General features: G+C 40.6%; 2 protein-coding genes across 5 annotated transcripts; one reads left to right on the forward strand and one right to left on the reverse strand.

The window, feature by feature from the left end:
• Positions 1-571: 571 nt before the first annotated feature.
• gzf1 (GDNF-inducible zinc finger protein 1) lies at positions 572-6,190 on the forward strand. 3 transcript variants are annotated; one of them, XM_011491436.4, is made up of 8 exons: positions 572-689; positions 2,092-3,044; positions 3,122-3,305; positions 3,376-3,542; positions 3,623-3,717; positions 3,799-3,966; positions 4,036-4,193; positions 4,925-6,190. In XM_011491436.4, exons 2-8 carry the CDS (start codon positions 2,107-2,109, stop codon positions 5,651-5,653), a joined length of 2,439 nt encoding a protein of 812 aa, XP_011489738.1. In that variant the 5' UTR covers positions 572-689; positions 2,092-2,106; the 3' UTR covers positions 5,654-6,190. The 3 variants fall into 3 exon arrangements, with proteins under 3 accessions (XP_011489738.1, XP_004083434.1, XP_020570157.1); XM_004083386.5 differs by having other exon boundaries at positions 575-689; positions 2,095-3,044; XM_020714498.3 differs by having other exon boundaries at positions 687-786.
• Positions 6,191-6,890: 700 nt separating this feature from the next.
• Positions 6,891-13,324, reverse strand: napbb (N-ethylmaleimide-sensitive factor attachment protein, beta b). Of its 2 annotated transcripts, XM_004083337.5 has the most exons (11): positions 13,094-13,324; positions 11,884-11,963; positions 11,325-11,441; positions 10,744-10,790; positions 10,182-10,259; positions 10,053-10,108; positions 9,854-9,938; positions 9,663-9,767; positions 9,533-9,601; positions 9,385-9,435; positions 6,891-7,775 (listed from the first exon to the last, which is right to left on the reverse strand). In XM_004083337.5, the coding sequence occupies exons 1-11, from the start codon at positions 13,192-13,194 to the stop codon at positions 7,674-7,676; spliced, it is 891 nt and encodes a 296-aa protein (XP_004083385.1). In that variant the 5' UTR covers positions 13,195-13,324; the 3' UTR covers positions 6,891-7,673. The 2 variants fall into 2 exon arrangements, with proteins under 2 accessions (XP_004083385.1, XP_011489737.1); XM_011491435.4 differs by lacking the exon at positions 10,744-10,790 and having other exon boundaries at positions 13,094-13,299.
• Positions 13,325-15,690: the final 2,366 nt, after the last annotated feature.

Genomic DNA, 15,690 nt, shown 5'->3' on the forward strand with positions numbered 1-15,690 from the left:
GCATTTTGCTATTTCCTTGCAGGATCAAAACAAAACCTTGTTTTTAAACTCTGCATTTTGTGCCAGCAAAAAATGGAAGAAATATGCAAATGACCACCAAATAACATGTCAACAAGAGAGCTAAGATGGAAATTAATTCAGTGGAGAAAGTACATTTGGGATTGTCATGTCTTAAACACAAAAAATGGTTTGGCAGTAGCGCCCCCGTGTGGACATAGGTGAGTAATGCCTTAAAATACGTTTTGTGGTATTTGTGTTACGGTAACAGGTGAATATTTAAAATTTTAGATTGATTTGGGAACATTTTATAGTTGATAGAGTTTTCTCTGTCCACTTCGATCAACTTAACCACATTTTGTTTTAGGCAACAAATGTTAACAGCATCGCCTGATTGTTTTTCTATAGAAGCACATATGTCGCAACTTCTTGCAAAAAAAAAGATAAGGAAAAAAAATGGAATTTTGTCTACTAAAAATGTGGTTCGCCCGCAGGGTTTTACAGGCTTATTGAAGCGACCTGAAATCAGTTTTCTTACTCGATAATCGGGCGTTGCAACATCGCAAAACAGGGAGAAGCTGATCCTAGATCAGCAGGAGCGAAACCGGAAGTTAGATCTCAACAGGAAGTGGGCTTCGCTGCTGCTCCAGCTTATAGCATTTGTTCAGGGCTGCCATTTTAGCGAGCTTACGGTAAGAAAACTAGTTTCGTGTTGAGGTGTAGTTTTGCAGACTGCAGGACAGTAAACCATGTATGGTGTGGCGGAATGTACATTGATTTCGTAATACTGTAAATACCCGTCATTGACATTTCTTTAAGCATTTGATTTGATCCAACTTAGCTCGTTAGCATTGTATGTTAGCTAATGTTAGCATCAAGCAGCTTAAGAAGATGTGGAGGCAAATAATAAATAATTTATGTAGAGCATAATGTGTCTGTTTGTGCCTGGGTTTCTTTTTATTTATAAATATTATTTTTTGATGTAATAGACCTTGCTAGCGCGTGACCTAACTGTTTATAGCGATTTTGGAACCACTAATCCTCTCAGGGAACAGTTTTATCTGACCAAGAAATGTTTCTGAAAAGTTTTGCTCCTAATGTAGTGCCAACATTATTGAGAACGTTTCTATAAACCTCATTTTCTGTTATTTTAGCAAAATCTCTTGAGAAGTGACGCATTAAAGCAGTTAAAAACAAGCAAACCCATTTACAATTAGCATTAAATTATTTTTTGTGATTGTTTTTTCTGTTTAATGCTATTTTATTGGCCATGTTTTGATAAATTATATATTATAATATATATATATAATTATATATAAAATAAGTAAGTAGATATATTGTTGTCAGTGAGTGACATTTTTAAGTTAAGTGAATGTTTACAGTTAAACTAGAATTTGAGCTGCATGGATTTTGTCAAATCTTGGGAATAAGTCCAAAAGAGGACTTTTAAAAATGACCAAATAAATGATAAAAAGTGTCAGCTGTTGGGTGTACTTTCTGAGAACATGGACATGTAACGCTTCCGCTGCTGCTGGACGGACTGAAGCGTTTACACCAGAAAGTCAATTTTAGCTTAAATGCAGCCCGCTGCTTGAAGGCGCGGTTTTATTTTCGAGTGTGATTTTCTCATTGATACTAACTACAGAACCCATGACGGCTTGTTTTGTAAGACTTCCTGTATTGCAGCAGTGAATAATAAGTCTTCCTTCAGGTCTGGCTGAACCTAAGGCACACATTTAACAGGTTTATGATAAGAAAATGTCAACTGATTTATTTCTGTAGCAGATTACAGAATGTCTTGTTGCTCATGTAGAAAAGAAAAAAAAAATCAGTGCAGCAATAGATCATGTATTAATACACTGTCTTTAAATATTAATACTTCCAGTTTATTTTGTTTGGAAGTAAATTCGTTCAAAGATCATTTGGGGCAATGACTCAGTTATTGTGTGGTTTTCTTCTTATTATAGTGTCTTGTATTTTGCTGTGTGAGATCCTCTTAAGTTTCCGCTCAAAATCAGCCCGGCAAAAAAAATCCTAATAAAAACACGTATCGGTTTAAATGTAACACGTGTGGTCTCCTGTGTTTATCTGCAGCAGCACAGCTACATTATGGGGGTCAAAGTGGTGCAGCTCACCTCGAGTTCCCACCATGAAAACCTTCTGGCTTCGCTGCACGACCTGAAGCTGCAGGAGCACCTCTGTGATGTCACTGTGCAGGTGGAAGGTATGGGGGACGTGCAGGAGTTTCGGGCCCACCAGGTCGTTCTGGCCGCCATCAGTGGATACTTCAGGAAGGTTCTTCTGACTCCTGGGGCCACGGAGGAGAAACTGCTGCTGTCAAATATGCACTGTCACGATTTCTCCAAGTTCTTAGATTTTGCCTACACGGGCAAGGTTGAGGTCGTCAGAAAGAAGATCGGCGACGTTCAGGCAATGGCACAGTTTCTGGACTGTGAGGGTTTGTCAAACATTTGCAGTGAGGCTTTGAGTGCTGGAGTTTTACAGAAACCCAGAAGAAAAAGGTGCGCGGCGACAGCTGAAGCTGTAGACGAACTGCAGGAAGCTGACAAACCAGAAGGAGAGGAAGAACTCTCTCCTGGAGAGACAGAAGGCTCCAAAAAACTGCTGAAGAAGAGAAACAGACAGAAGAATATAAAAAGGCCGGCGAAAAAGCTGAAATTGAAGCTGGATGGACTCAAGGTGATGCAAAAGTCTTGGTATTTTTCTTTAAAAGAGGATAACGAAAACCAAGATGAAGATGCAGGGGAGCAAGAGAACAGAACGGAGGAGGAAGATCAACGGGGGACAGAAGAGCACGACATGTCCCTGGAGAAAGCTGCTTCGGATGGAGATGATTGGGAATGTGAGGAGGATGAGGAAAGTGAGGATCCTCACGATCCCTTGTTCTTCTTGGAGGAGGAGGAGGGGAAAGAGGCAGACGAGGGGCAGTCGAAGGAGGAATTAAAAAAAGCCTCCAAAGCACAGTTCCAGTGTAACAAGTGCCAACGCACCTTCCATTATGAGAGGAGTTACCTGAAGCACATCAGGTAAACAAAAAGATGTTTCTTTTGAGGTTTTGGACACAGAAATAACAAATTGCTTTTATGTTTCCCCGACTGGTCAGTACGTACCACGGAGTCCAGGCCGACATCGTCCACCGCTGCGACATCTGCATGCAGACCTTTGCCAACCGCAGCAACCTGAAGATCCACGAAAAGCACGTCCACAGCAACGAGAGGCAGTTCGCCTGCGACTCCTGCTCCAAGACCTTCAAGCGGAAGAAGGACGTCATCCGCCACCAGAGACAGGTGTGGGTCGCCGCCGTTTCCCGCGACCTGACGTGAAAGCCGTGACGCTAACCGCCGGCTTTGCTCCCAGGTGCACGAGCGGAACCTGCAGCACGTGTGTCCCGACTGCGGGAAGACCCTCAGCTCCAAAGCGGCCTTGCTGCTGCACGAAAGGACGCACACGGGCTCGAGGCCCTACGAGTGCGCCGACTGCGGGGCCAGATTTACGCAGAACTCGGCCTTGAAGATGCATCGCAGGTAGAGATGATAGAAGCCCCCCTGTTATGTTAAGAATTATACTTTTATTTCTTTTTAAATTAAATGATTCATTTGTGTAGGACTCACACCGGAGAGAAACCGTATGCATGTGACGAATGCGACGCCCGCTTCACCCAGAAACACATGCTGTCCTATCATAAGAGGTCGCACACAGGTGAGCGACCTTTTCCATCAGCCCCTGTGTGATCAGGACTGCTGACTCCTGTCTCTATTTAATCTCATCTTTTGCTTTTAGGAGAAAAACCCTTCATGTGTGAGGCCTGCGGTAAAAGCTTTGCTTCCAAAGAATACCTGAAGCACCATTCAAACATCCACACGGGATTCAAACCCTACAAGTGTGTGCACTGTGGTCGAGGCTTCGCCCAGAGAAACTCCCTCAACCAGCATTTGAAAATACACACAGGTAACATGTCGGATGAGAGGGGGGACGGTTCACTCTCCTGAAGGAAAAACGACCTTTCTGTTGTTGCAGGTGAGCGACCGTACTGCTGTAAAGACTGCGATAAAAAGTTCACCCAGCTGAACGCGCTCCAAAGGCACCAGCGCATCCACACGGGAGAGAAGCCCTATATGTGCGGCCTCTGTAAGCGCACCTTCACAGATAAATCCACCTTTCGGAGACACACTTTGGTGAGTCGCCAACACACAACCAAGAAAGTCCATGTTTGAGGGAGAAGCCTCAACATCTTTGGTAAAAATAGCGTCTCCCCGTTCTAAAAATAACCGTCAATATCCTCGAAATAGGATTACGGGCGTATTTAGGCTGCAAGAGTCCTCACCGTTTTACATTTTATCCCCTTTTCTCAGACAGACGTGGACATTTTCACACTTTTCTCTCTTTTTTTAAACTCACAAAACTTAAACCTTCCTAGAAGAAATAAGTCCATGGTGATGGAATGAAAAGAAAAGATCTGATAGAGAGGTGCTGGTATTAGACACGGCACACGGCAGATTGAAAGACGAGGTCTCCAGCCAATCAGGACGTAGGACACAATTTCCTGATGGTTCCATACGGTCCATTTTCAGGCCTTTTTTCTTGATTCTTTGCTCACTGATGGAAACCACGTGAAGTCTGTAACCTGATCTGTTGGGCCTCTGCAGACCCTCATTAGCTTTTCTAAGCTGTAAAGCATGTAAAGTTTAACATCGGAACCTGAAAAAGACTCACAGAGACGACGTAACTTCAGCCTAAAAAAATTAGGAATAGATATTTTGTCAAATGTAAACCATAGTACATTTAGATTGGACATCTTTTGATAATTGTTCTGGTCATTGTCGATGCTGCCTTTTAGACAAAAATGACGAATGCTTGAGTTGTGTCTGTGAACGCGGCGATAACAAGGATACCGTTCAAACTCCAGGTCCACGATACGGACTCTCCGTGGAAGACCTACCTGGTGCAGCTGGAGGGAAACCTGGAGGAGAGGAAGCCCAGATCTTTCAAAGGGGAGAAGGCAGAAAAGGTTGAGCCCGGAGAGAAAAAGAGCACGCCCAGGAAAAGTCCCGCTGCTCCAAGTCCTGCTCCTGTCGCCGGTTCCACCAGTTCTGCCAGCAGCGCTGACAAAATGCAGTTGGATTCCATCGTAGTTCCGGCGGAACCGGTCACTCTCCCCTCTGATTGGACCAGCCATGGAACCATTGCTCTGGTCAGCCACGGGGACCTGGAAGGCATCACGGTCATCCACACCGCCGTTCCAGCGGGAATGCAACTCCAGCCCATAGTGACGAGTGACGGCACAGGAGGCAGCCTCATCTCCTTGGAGGGTTCTGGCATCCCGCTGCCCTTCTCCATCCCAGTGTCCGTGAAGCATCCCGTGTCTCTGACCTCCACCGCCCCTTCCGCCCCCCTGTCTGTCGCCACGATCTCGGGTCCCGTTTCCGAAGCTCTGCTTCAGTCGGTCACGGACGTCCAGACCGGGTCCACGTCGTCTGCGCCGGACTCTACGCCCCCCGCTCCATCCGCAGCGGCGGGGAACCAGCACAGGTCAAGCGTCACGAGTTTGGGCAGCGACGTGCAGGTCGTGATCGTCGGCGACGAGGCTTGTGGAAATGAAAAGTCCGGTGTTCAGAGTGACGCCGAGGAACTCTGAACGGAGACGTCCAAAGGGTTTGAAGGCCGCTCTGATCAGGCCTTTTATCACAGACGTTCAAATCGTGTTTTCAGTTCACCAAATCAACCCAAAGCCCCTGAACGCCTCACCAGCTTTAGCGCTAATCCTAGTGAGTGAATTAAATGATTCTTTGGTCCCATTAATGTTTAGAAAAAACCCTGACAGTTATTTCCATCAGCTTTGAGTCATAACTGTAATCACGAGTTTATTCTTAACCTTTCGTCGCCTCATTTTCTTTATTATTTCAATAATTAGTATTTTAAAAATCAATGTCCCAAAGTTTAACTCATTCCAGAATCATGTTATATTTAAATTGTAATCACCATGTTTGGCTGACTGAAGGATGTATTTATTGTGATAAACATGATGACAGACCTTTATAGTAAATTCCGATAGACGACGGTGATCCAGCATTCCCTACAATACTGTACGCTCAGTCTGGTCTGACTGAATAATTTTACAAGCTGATCTATGAAGCCACCTTCAAAATAATAAAAAAATTATTTATCAAGCAAATTTTCATTCTGGTTTATTGATGTCAAACTGTTCCATTTGAGGGTTCATTTGTTGATTTAATGATCTGGATCTAAATGAGAAAACCTGCACCAGTGAATAATCAACAGCCTGATAATCTAAAACTAAACAAGTTTGCTACCAATTGGACCAGTAGGTGGCGCTGCGAAAGGTGCCACAGCCCTACGTACACACTCGTCTCAGCAACTGGCGTTCCACTTCCACTGAAAGGTTTATGTAAACACGCGTGCGTATGTTGATATTTCACACCAAGCTTCCATGCTCCAGTGTCAGGAAGCGACAGTCCAGTGTCGCACCACGCATGCCGGTGTATACGGAGCATGAAGAGATGAAGGCTGCGTCCAAAAGACAACTAGAATACTTGCATTTTCCGGACTACAAGTCAGCGGAGACAAAATAAAGAAGAAAAATGGCATACAAGTCACTCTTGAGTATAAGTCGCCCTCAAAAGTGCGACTTATACTCAAATTCTTGTCCCTTTTTTGACCCTTTTGTGTCCGCGGCCTCTGTCGGTGCTCGTCCAAAAATGTGTAGATGGTTTCGTGGCGTGTGGGAGGAACATTGGGAGTGGGGTCCAGATGACCCCAATCCCAATGTTAAACTGCCTAGAATAGCATAAGGGTTAACGGTTCAGTTTAATTAAAAAATACAGCCTGTGAGAGACTTTAAAGAGTGCACTGCATTCTGGGTATAATACTTTTATTAGTGATGACCTGGGAAAAAGCATACAGATCCACAGCCTGCTGTCTGTGCAGCAGGAAAGAACTGGAACTTTGGTCTAAAACTAGTGCATGAACACAACACGGAACGACACACATGATCGGTAACTGGCCGTTTTAAAAGGTGCGGTGCAGAAATGGCCCTTCAGTGACACACCCACAACACAAAATGAGAGTAATAATGCACACCACACTCCAAGAGGACAGGAAGGAGCTCCACATCATACAAAGGAACACGGTCAGAGATTGCCGCTTGCACATGCAAGCATTAAGAACCTTACTAAAGGAGGAGCGGAACAGCAGTCAAATCAAGACAGCGTGTATGAATACAAATATTTAACAGTCTACATAGCATTGCCCTTTTCTGAGAAAAGTGAAATCGATGCATAAAAAAAATCAAAATTCTTGATTGCTTCTGTCAATTATTTAGCTCTAAGAAAAAAAAACGTCTGGTTCTGAAAAGAAAAGAAAAAAGAGAACACTACGTTGGAATTAACGCCGGCCGATCTAAGAATCAACCGTAAAAAACATGCAGCTCCTGCTAGTTCAGTCCACAACATAAGAATCTGCAGCAACCCCCTGATCAGAGGTGAGGGCCAGAGGATTTACGCTCCCAACAAACACTCCAATGCAAATTAAGATCAGTGTGTAGCTCGTGTAATAAACTCTGCATGTGTGTGTGTGTGTAAAAGCATGCATGATGGCGTGTTCCCTTCATGCCGCTTCCCCCGCCTCGACTCTTCTCGTTACTTCAGATCGCCTTCGTCGCCCTGGATGGTCTTTTTGATGCGCAACAAAAGAGTGGTGTGCCACTGATCCAGACGGGAAATGGAGTCAAACTCCTTCACCTTCAACACACACCACACACATGTAGGTGAGCCACGCGCGCTCAGGTATTCTGCTCTTTAAGTCAAGTCAAAGGAGGAGAACAAAAACAAGGCTTGACACTAAAATGTTCCCAATAGGTAAGGGAAAATCCAAAGAGCGACAAATATCAGTTATCAAGCACAGAGGTGGCATGGGTATGATACGGGCCAGGTCACATTATCGGTATAGTACAATATGTCTGACAGGTAAATCTTTTCTTTTAATTTATTCTGTAGTTTGGAACTGATGATGTTCTGAAAACAGTTTTTTCTTACACCGCACTTCCTGTTTTTTTTCAAAAGGAGGACATTAGAGTCAAGTTATATGGATATATATGGAGTTCATTCAGTCACACTAATCAGAAATGCACACAACCTGTTTCACAGATGCACACACTCTGATTCACAACTGTAATTTGATGCAAACGTGCAATATACATTTGGAAACGCACACTGACTTTTTCACAAGGACACACATTATGTTTCAAACGTGCACAATCAGTGTTTCTCACAAATGTTTCCCAAAAACACAATAAATGTTTCACAGATTCACACTGAATGTTTCACAAATGCACAATAGATGCTTCACAAACATAATTCACAAACATAAATATTATGAACTTGCAGATCATATGAATTGCAGAATGTGCATTTACAAACTCGCTCTCATTTGTGCATCTCCCCACATTTGTGAGAGAAACCCCTGCGGGGAATTCTGAGACTCTCCTGACACTGCAGGTCAACTAATGTCATTGGCTAATGAATCTGTCAATCAAACCCATTAGCAAAGTGTACCTAAAAATCATCTTTGTAAAGCATCTATTGTGCATTTGTGAAACATTTTTTATGAATTTTGAAAACACAGCATGAACATTTAGAAGAACAAAAAAATAACACACATGTGTGTGAAACATTTAGTGTGTATTTGTGAAAAACACCCGGTGTGCGTTTCCAAATTTATATTGCACGTTTGCATCAAATTACAGTTGTGAATCCGAGCGTGTGCATTTGTAAAAGAGGTTGTGTGCTTTTCTGATTAGTGAGACTGAATGAACTCCATCCTTGTATTTTAGTTTAGGGCTCTGCAGCCACAGGTTTCTACTTTATAGTAAAATAAACCAACCCGCCTCAATCCAAATGGTTTATTCCAGGATCAATAATGATTGATTTATTTTATTCTGAAACATTGTTTTATTGGGAAAGTTCAATTGGATTTGATGAACAACTTGCTTGATTGTAGGAATATAAACCGGTTAATGGAGAATGAATCCCCCTAATATTCAGTCATTGGTTGGTTCTTCAGGCCCATAAGCTGTCAGCAGGTGTGTCATATTGCAGGTAAAATGCCCCCCCTGGTGTGCCGTTTAATGTGCTAGAATAATCAAATCTTTGATTTTTGTAGTGTCTTATGATCTTCTATGAACTTTCTTTAGTTTTTGTTTTGCTTTTATAAATAAAGTTAATTTGATTTACGAGACTGTACTTGCAGGTAAAGTCCGATTATTTCTCAATGCAAACATCTTAAAGGAGAGAACTTTTCGCACACAGAGGATTCCTAAAGAGTTCACAGAAGAACCGGATCAGAACTTACCGCCTCAGTGAACGCCTCGCTGTTCTGTTCCTCGTGAGCCTCCAGAAGCTTCTGGAAACACACACACACACACACACACACGTTGTTGTGAGCACTGCCGATGTTTTTCTACATAAATCAGAAACCGAAGACATCTGCTCCCATTCACCTTCAGCAGTTTGCATTCTCTGGAGTCGGAAAAAGCCGGAAACATCTCCTCGTACTTCTCAACAGCGATCTGCGGGAAACAGGAAGGCGTGAACGCCACATCCGCCGCCGCCGCAGACGAGCACCCTTACCTTTGCATTGAGCTCATCGACGATGAAATGGCAGAGGGAGGCTTTGAAGAAGTATTCTTTGGCGCTGTATTTCAGCAGCGGGTTGTCCATCGTGGTCGCTCCGACCTGCAGAGACATTCCAGGAACCCCCCCTCCTTTTAGCTTTGTTCAGGGGGTTAGAGGAGGAGGGAGAGCACGAGAGGATGACGAACCTGCTCGTAGATCTCGATGGCTTTCTGGTACTGCTCCAGCTGAGCGCAGTAAGCTCCAACCTTCAGCAGACACTTGTTAGCAGAGCTGAGAGGAAAAGCAGGAAAACTTGAATGCAAAGCAAACGACTCTAAATCCAAATGAAATTCTGCAAAATGCAGATTTAAAAGAGTTCAAAGAGGTTTTAGCAAAGTCCAGTACCTGTTTGATTCTTCTCCTTTGTAGTAGTCTGCTGCTTGTTCATAATGTGCAATAGCCTTTCAGAATAAAAGTCAGGATTTCGATCAGCAATCCTGACAAGAGTTTGCGGTTTCAAACCAGCGTTTCTACCTTTTCGATGTCGACCAGCTCAGACTCGTAGATCTCTGCGATGCTGATGTGGTGTTTGGCGGCGATGGTGAATCTTCCCTGGAGGAGGAGGAGGAGGAGGTGAAACCATGACCGACTGAAGCCAAACAAAGCGCTCCAGAAATAAGAAAATGGGGGGGGGGAAGCCACTGGAAGGTTTTGTTTTGAAAATAAACATTGGTCGATGAATGAAGGTTTTTACTAAAATATAAAAAAAGGAATAAAACTGAACACAAAGGCGATTGCAGCCTGTGGGATTATGGGAAAATCATTACTGATGCGTTGCAATAATTCTCATAAATATCTCCTGAAATGTTTAAGTAAATATGAGATAAAGATGAGCTCTAATTAAGAGGAATGGTGCATTGTGGGAACAAAACTCTCTTTGCGTTTCATATTTCTATGGGTTTTTCTCAGTTTCTAAGTGCAGAAAGTCGACAAACAGCTGACGGAGAAGAAACATTCATGCACTGTTCATGACATTCCGGTCGTGTCCACTTCCACGTCTGCGAGGATCCGAACCCGGATCAGCCGAGCCTCTTACCATGTCTGTGTAAATATCCACGGCAGCATTTAAACACTTGATTGCCTCTTTTAGCAGCATAAAAAGGGGGAAAGGAGGAAAAACGTTAGACAAAAACTGTTGCACAGAACCGTGTTTGGGGGGAAATTCATGGCAGCAGATCAATCAGGGTCACCTTAGAGTCAACGAGAAATCAGATTTAAAAGCAGTTTTAGACTCAAAAGTACACATCCGAAAACTTACAAATCAGTTGCTGTTTGTTTAATTTCATCTTTAGGTTGTTTTTTTTTTGTTTTGCCACATCAGAGGAGCTTTTCCATATTTTATTAACGTGTACAATGTGTACTGTTGAGTTTCAAACTTTTCGCATGATTGGATCCCAAAGGAATAATCTTTCAAAATGATAGAAATACGAAAAAAATCTAGTTTTTCAAAAAAAGGCCTGTTAAACAAATAAAAGCACAAAACGTTACACTACTGTGGATTCCTTTGTATTCAGATAAAAATATAAGAATTTCCACTACATTTCAAAATTTTAATTCAGACACCAAGAAAACGAGAACAGAGAAAAGCCTTTTGGGACTTTATTTTGAAAGTCCTACCGTTGGGGTCAGACTTCTTGTAGGCGTTTCCTGCGTCGATGAAACTGGTGGCGCAGTCGTGTTTGTTCTGCATCTGCATGTGGAGACGCGCGGCCTTGCAGAAGGCGCTCCCGGCAGCTGAAGACCACACCGTGTCGGTGTGAGGAGCACAGAGTTAGAAACTTTTCATACTTGATCAATACATGTAATGAAGAGTTCAGAAACAGTGTTATGTCTATTTTTCTGGCATAGTGTTATTTGTAATCATAGTGAGGATTTTTCTAATGAATATAACCTGCATATATTTTAGATAACTGGTCTGCATGTGCTATGGTGATTTCTAAAATAGAGTTTTGTCTGTTTTTTTAAATAGTAATTAAGTAATGCATCTTTGTCATGTATAGTATTATGTTATTGATACTTCAATATTATTAAGTATCATTATTATATAAAATCGCAATGTGATGCGTCTTTGTATGATTGTATTGTTTTGTGCATTATTCTTGCTTTGATTGCTTAAAATAAATCATTTCAAATCAAACGAAGTGTTTGCTCCATTTGTTTTGGAGCATCTGCTCACCGCTCCAGTTCTTGGCCATCTTGAACATGTTAGCAGCCCTGCAGTACATCTCACACGCCTCCTCCACTTTGTGTGGTCCTCTGCAATCAGACACAAAGAAGAATCAACAATCCACCGTTCACGTACTCCGGCTTGTTCGAGGATGATGATGATGATGATGGTGATGATGATGACGTCATTTTTAAATCACGTCTTGCTCTGATGCTCAACAAAATGAATTCATGCACTTCACTCATCCTAAGCCAAATAATCTGTATCAAAATGCACAAAATGTGATTATTTTTACATTTGAAATCAAATTATTAAAAATGCATATTTTTACTCTGAATTTTACAGAGCCCCTTAAGGACAATTGATGAAAATAAAAACTTAGAAGTAAAAAAAACAAAAAATTGAAGTTAAAAAATAGAAACTAACAGGTGCGCACCTGTTACTAGATAATTTGCACACAGAGAAATTTTCCCAAGTTACCTGGAAACGGCATTACGTGATCTAGTTGAGTTTTACTTTGCTTTTTGACTTTGTCCACAAATAGAATGCAGATTTGCTTGCTTACCATCACAATTACATGATCTCTGAACGTCATTTTAAACGAGTTTTAAAGTCATGCGGTTTGTTTCAAACCGCATGACGCATGCCGTTGGCATTTGGATTCTTACGACAAACTACAGCCATTTGTTATTTGTATTAATGGCTGTTAGTAACTGGTGAAAAAGCAACAAACCAAAAAAAAACTAACTGCACCCGTTACTAACTGGTGAGCACTCGTTCGTTTTGGTTTTTTTTTTTGCTTCAATTTTTTTTCTTCAATGGCCCTTTAGGGGCTCCGTAGACTTTCAACTATATAGGAAAAATCTATAAATGTGTGTTTTTTTAAATATTCCACCTTTCTACTATGATAAGTGATACTAAAACCCCTTTAATAAAGAAAACTACAACATTTTTACATAGACATTGATTTAAATGATAAAAATGGGATCTTTGTTTACACAGCTGATAAACAGCTATTTTAGCTAACTGACCTCATAACATCTGATCTTCCTTTTTATTTCTACTTCTAAGGTAAACTTTTCAAACATGAAAGGTTTCTAAAGGTAAAAGTGGAAGCTTCCAGCGGGGTTTGATCAGAAACGTGTTGTGTTGTAACTTTGACATCGCTTTGCTGCTAGCTAAGCTAGCTGCCCTGTTTGGTGCATTGCTGCTGTCTTACCCTCCAAACATCCCGCCCAGGAAGGAACCAGAAGATTTGACTTTTTTGTCAGCATCCGCCATTAGCTGAATCGCCTCCTTCTCCTTCCCAGAATTGTCCATTTCCGGTTTGTGTTTGGGGAGGAAAAAAAGAAACTTGGAAAAGTGAAGAAAACGCCCGCAGAGGACTCTGTTGTGTCCAGTGAGGATTACAGTCGGTTTAGCGTAGGCGTGACCCAGCCGCAGACTTAAAGCTATCCAGGGGGATTGTGGGAGTTTGAGTTTCGTGTTCCCAAACAGGAACGCTCATCAGTCCAATAAAACTACAACTCCCAGAGAATTTGGTAGTCCTGTGTTTTTCTCAGCGGGGTTCATTTAAACTAATTCTTTTTTTGTATTTTAGAATAAAATATTTTTACTATCTAATACAAATATTATTACTATAATAAAATAATATATGTTTAAATATTTGTCAATTTGGACACATTTTTTGAAGCTTAATGTTATTTGATGTTCATTTAAATCTTTACATAATTTAAAAACTCTTAACATTTGGAATTCCCTCTAAAAAATTTCTTTCTGTTCCTTATGATGGGATATCAGGTCCAACATAAAAAAGAAGAATTAATTAACTTAATTATGTGAGACAAAAAGTCACAATTTTACTAGAATAAAGTCATGAAATCATAAAATTCACAAGAATAAATGTGTACATTTATGCTTAAAGAAGATGTAAATTTTCAAGGAAAAAATCCTTTTCTAATTTAAACAAAGTTCATTTTAAAACCAGATGGACATCACACTGCTCATGTTTTAACTTATATATTAAATGACAATCCTTTTAAAAACAATCATGACATTTTTTCATATAAATAAAAAATAAATAAACCCAAGTTACAAAAACAAAACAAAAGCGTTTATCAACAAGGGCAACGTCATAAAGTTATATATCAAACAAAATTTGTTTATACATCAGAGAAATTGGTTAGGAAAAGGCCCCTCTTAATTAATTTTAAAGAAACTGATTTAAAAAGTATATTTGGCTTCTAGGCCAACAGAAAAATTAAAATTTTCTAATCATAATAAATAAAAAAACAACTAAAATATTTAAAGTGTTTAAATTCATTACTTCTAAATAGCAGACCACTGCTTTTATTTTAATTTCCTCATTGTTTTGTGCGGTTAATTATTCAGTTAAACTGTTTCATCTTTTCATTAGTTTGAAGAAAATGTTCTGACATGTTTGTATGTTACACTAGATATACTGTACTGCACTACAACTTTATTCTAAGATGTGTTTATGAAAAAACAAAACACATCCATAAGTAAAAAATAAAAAAACGCAAATGCAGTGCATGTCGCTCGTCTGCACACCAGAGGGCGCTCTAGCTGCAAAACTAGATGGCTGGATTTTGAGTCAGATTAAATTTCACTGTCCCTGTAAAACTGAAACTGACAACTTTTTATTTACGGACAATGAAATCATTTTTTATGGATAATGAAATATTTAAATATTGATAGTCAAGGCAGATGACGGTCAGTCCAAAACTCCAATCAAGCACTCTAATAAATACTCAAAACTGTGGATTTTTCTAAATATTTTTTTGTAATTCTGTCCCTACAATGACATAGTAAAATCGAGCAGTATTTTGTAAATTTTACTTAATTCTTCATGTATTTTTAGACAAGAGGATCCTATTAGAGGAACGTTAAACCTTTTTTCCATGTACGTATGTCAAACATTTTCTCACATGAGCAGCAAAAAGCAGCAGGAAATGAACAGATTACAGTAAAAGTTCCAAAGTTCATGCTGATATTGCACAGACAGCAACTCCATGAACAGGAAACTGATTCTGCTTCTTGTTCACTGCTGACTGTAATTAATGATTCATGTAGTGATGATGTCAAAGCTGCTCTTGACCTGCATGCTTTTTATAGTAAAGCCAGTAAATAAAAGCTTTTTATGTAAAAAAAAAAAGTAGTATTTTTACTACTTTAATTAACAACGAATTTTGTTAGATTAGAAAACTACTATAAGCTGCTTTACTGTCAAAGTAATGAAAAGGTACCGACTAGAACTCTTACATATTTAATAAATTAATGGGGGATTTTCCTTCAAAGTTTCAGGTTGAAACCTGTAAGTCATAAACTCTCTGGAGCTCTGCAGCAGTAAATGAGGCGTTGAAATGGAATTTGGCTCCCATGTTTTAGAGCAAACAAAGTCCTGCATTAATCTCAACAAACTGGAAAGCTTCCTAGAAGTAAAAGAAGAACCCGGCAACCCGGACACTTGCACCCATGAAACAGCAGGTTTTTCTACACAGGGCTTGGATGCTTTCATTGTTTTAAAGTTCATTTCGTTCTCCTGATGTTCAGAAGTGGTTATTTCTGTGATTGTGTTTAACCCCCCACCTTGACTTATGGGTCAAAAATGACCCATCATAGACCCAAATAAGGCAACGTGATTGAGGTTTTACTCTAATTTCTACTGTGGACGACTAAACAACCTTTTACTCATCATTTCAACTCCATTTTATATTTAGAAATTTGTGTGAAGGTCGTTTAATCAAACGAGGCTGCGCTGACATTACAAGCTCAAAAAGGGTTTAAAACAAACAA

The sequence above is a fragment of the Oryzias latipes genome, chromosome 24 (genome assembly GCF_053564925.1).
Source record: "Oryzias latipes strain Hd-rR chromosome 24, Olatipes_Hd-rR_3.1".
NCBI classification, from domain to species: Eukaryota; Metazoa; Chordata; class Actinopteri; order Beloniformes; family Adrianichthyidae; genus Oryzias; species Oryzias latipes.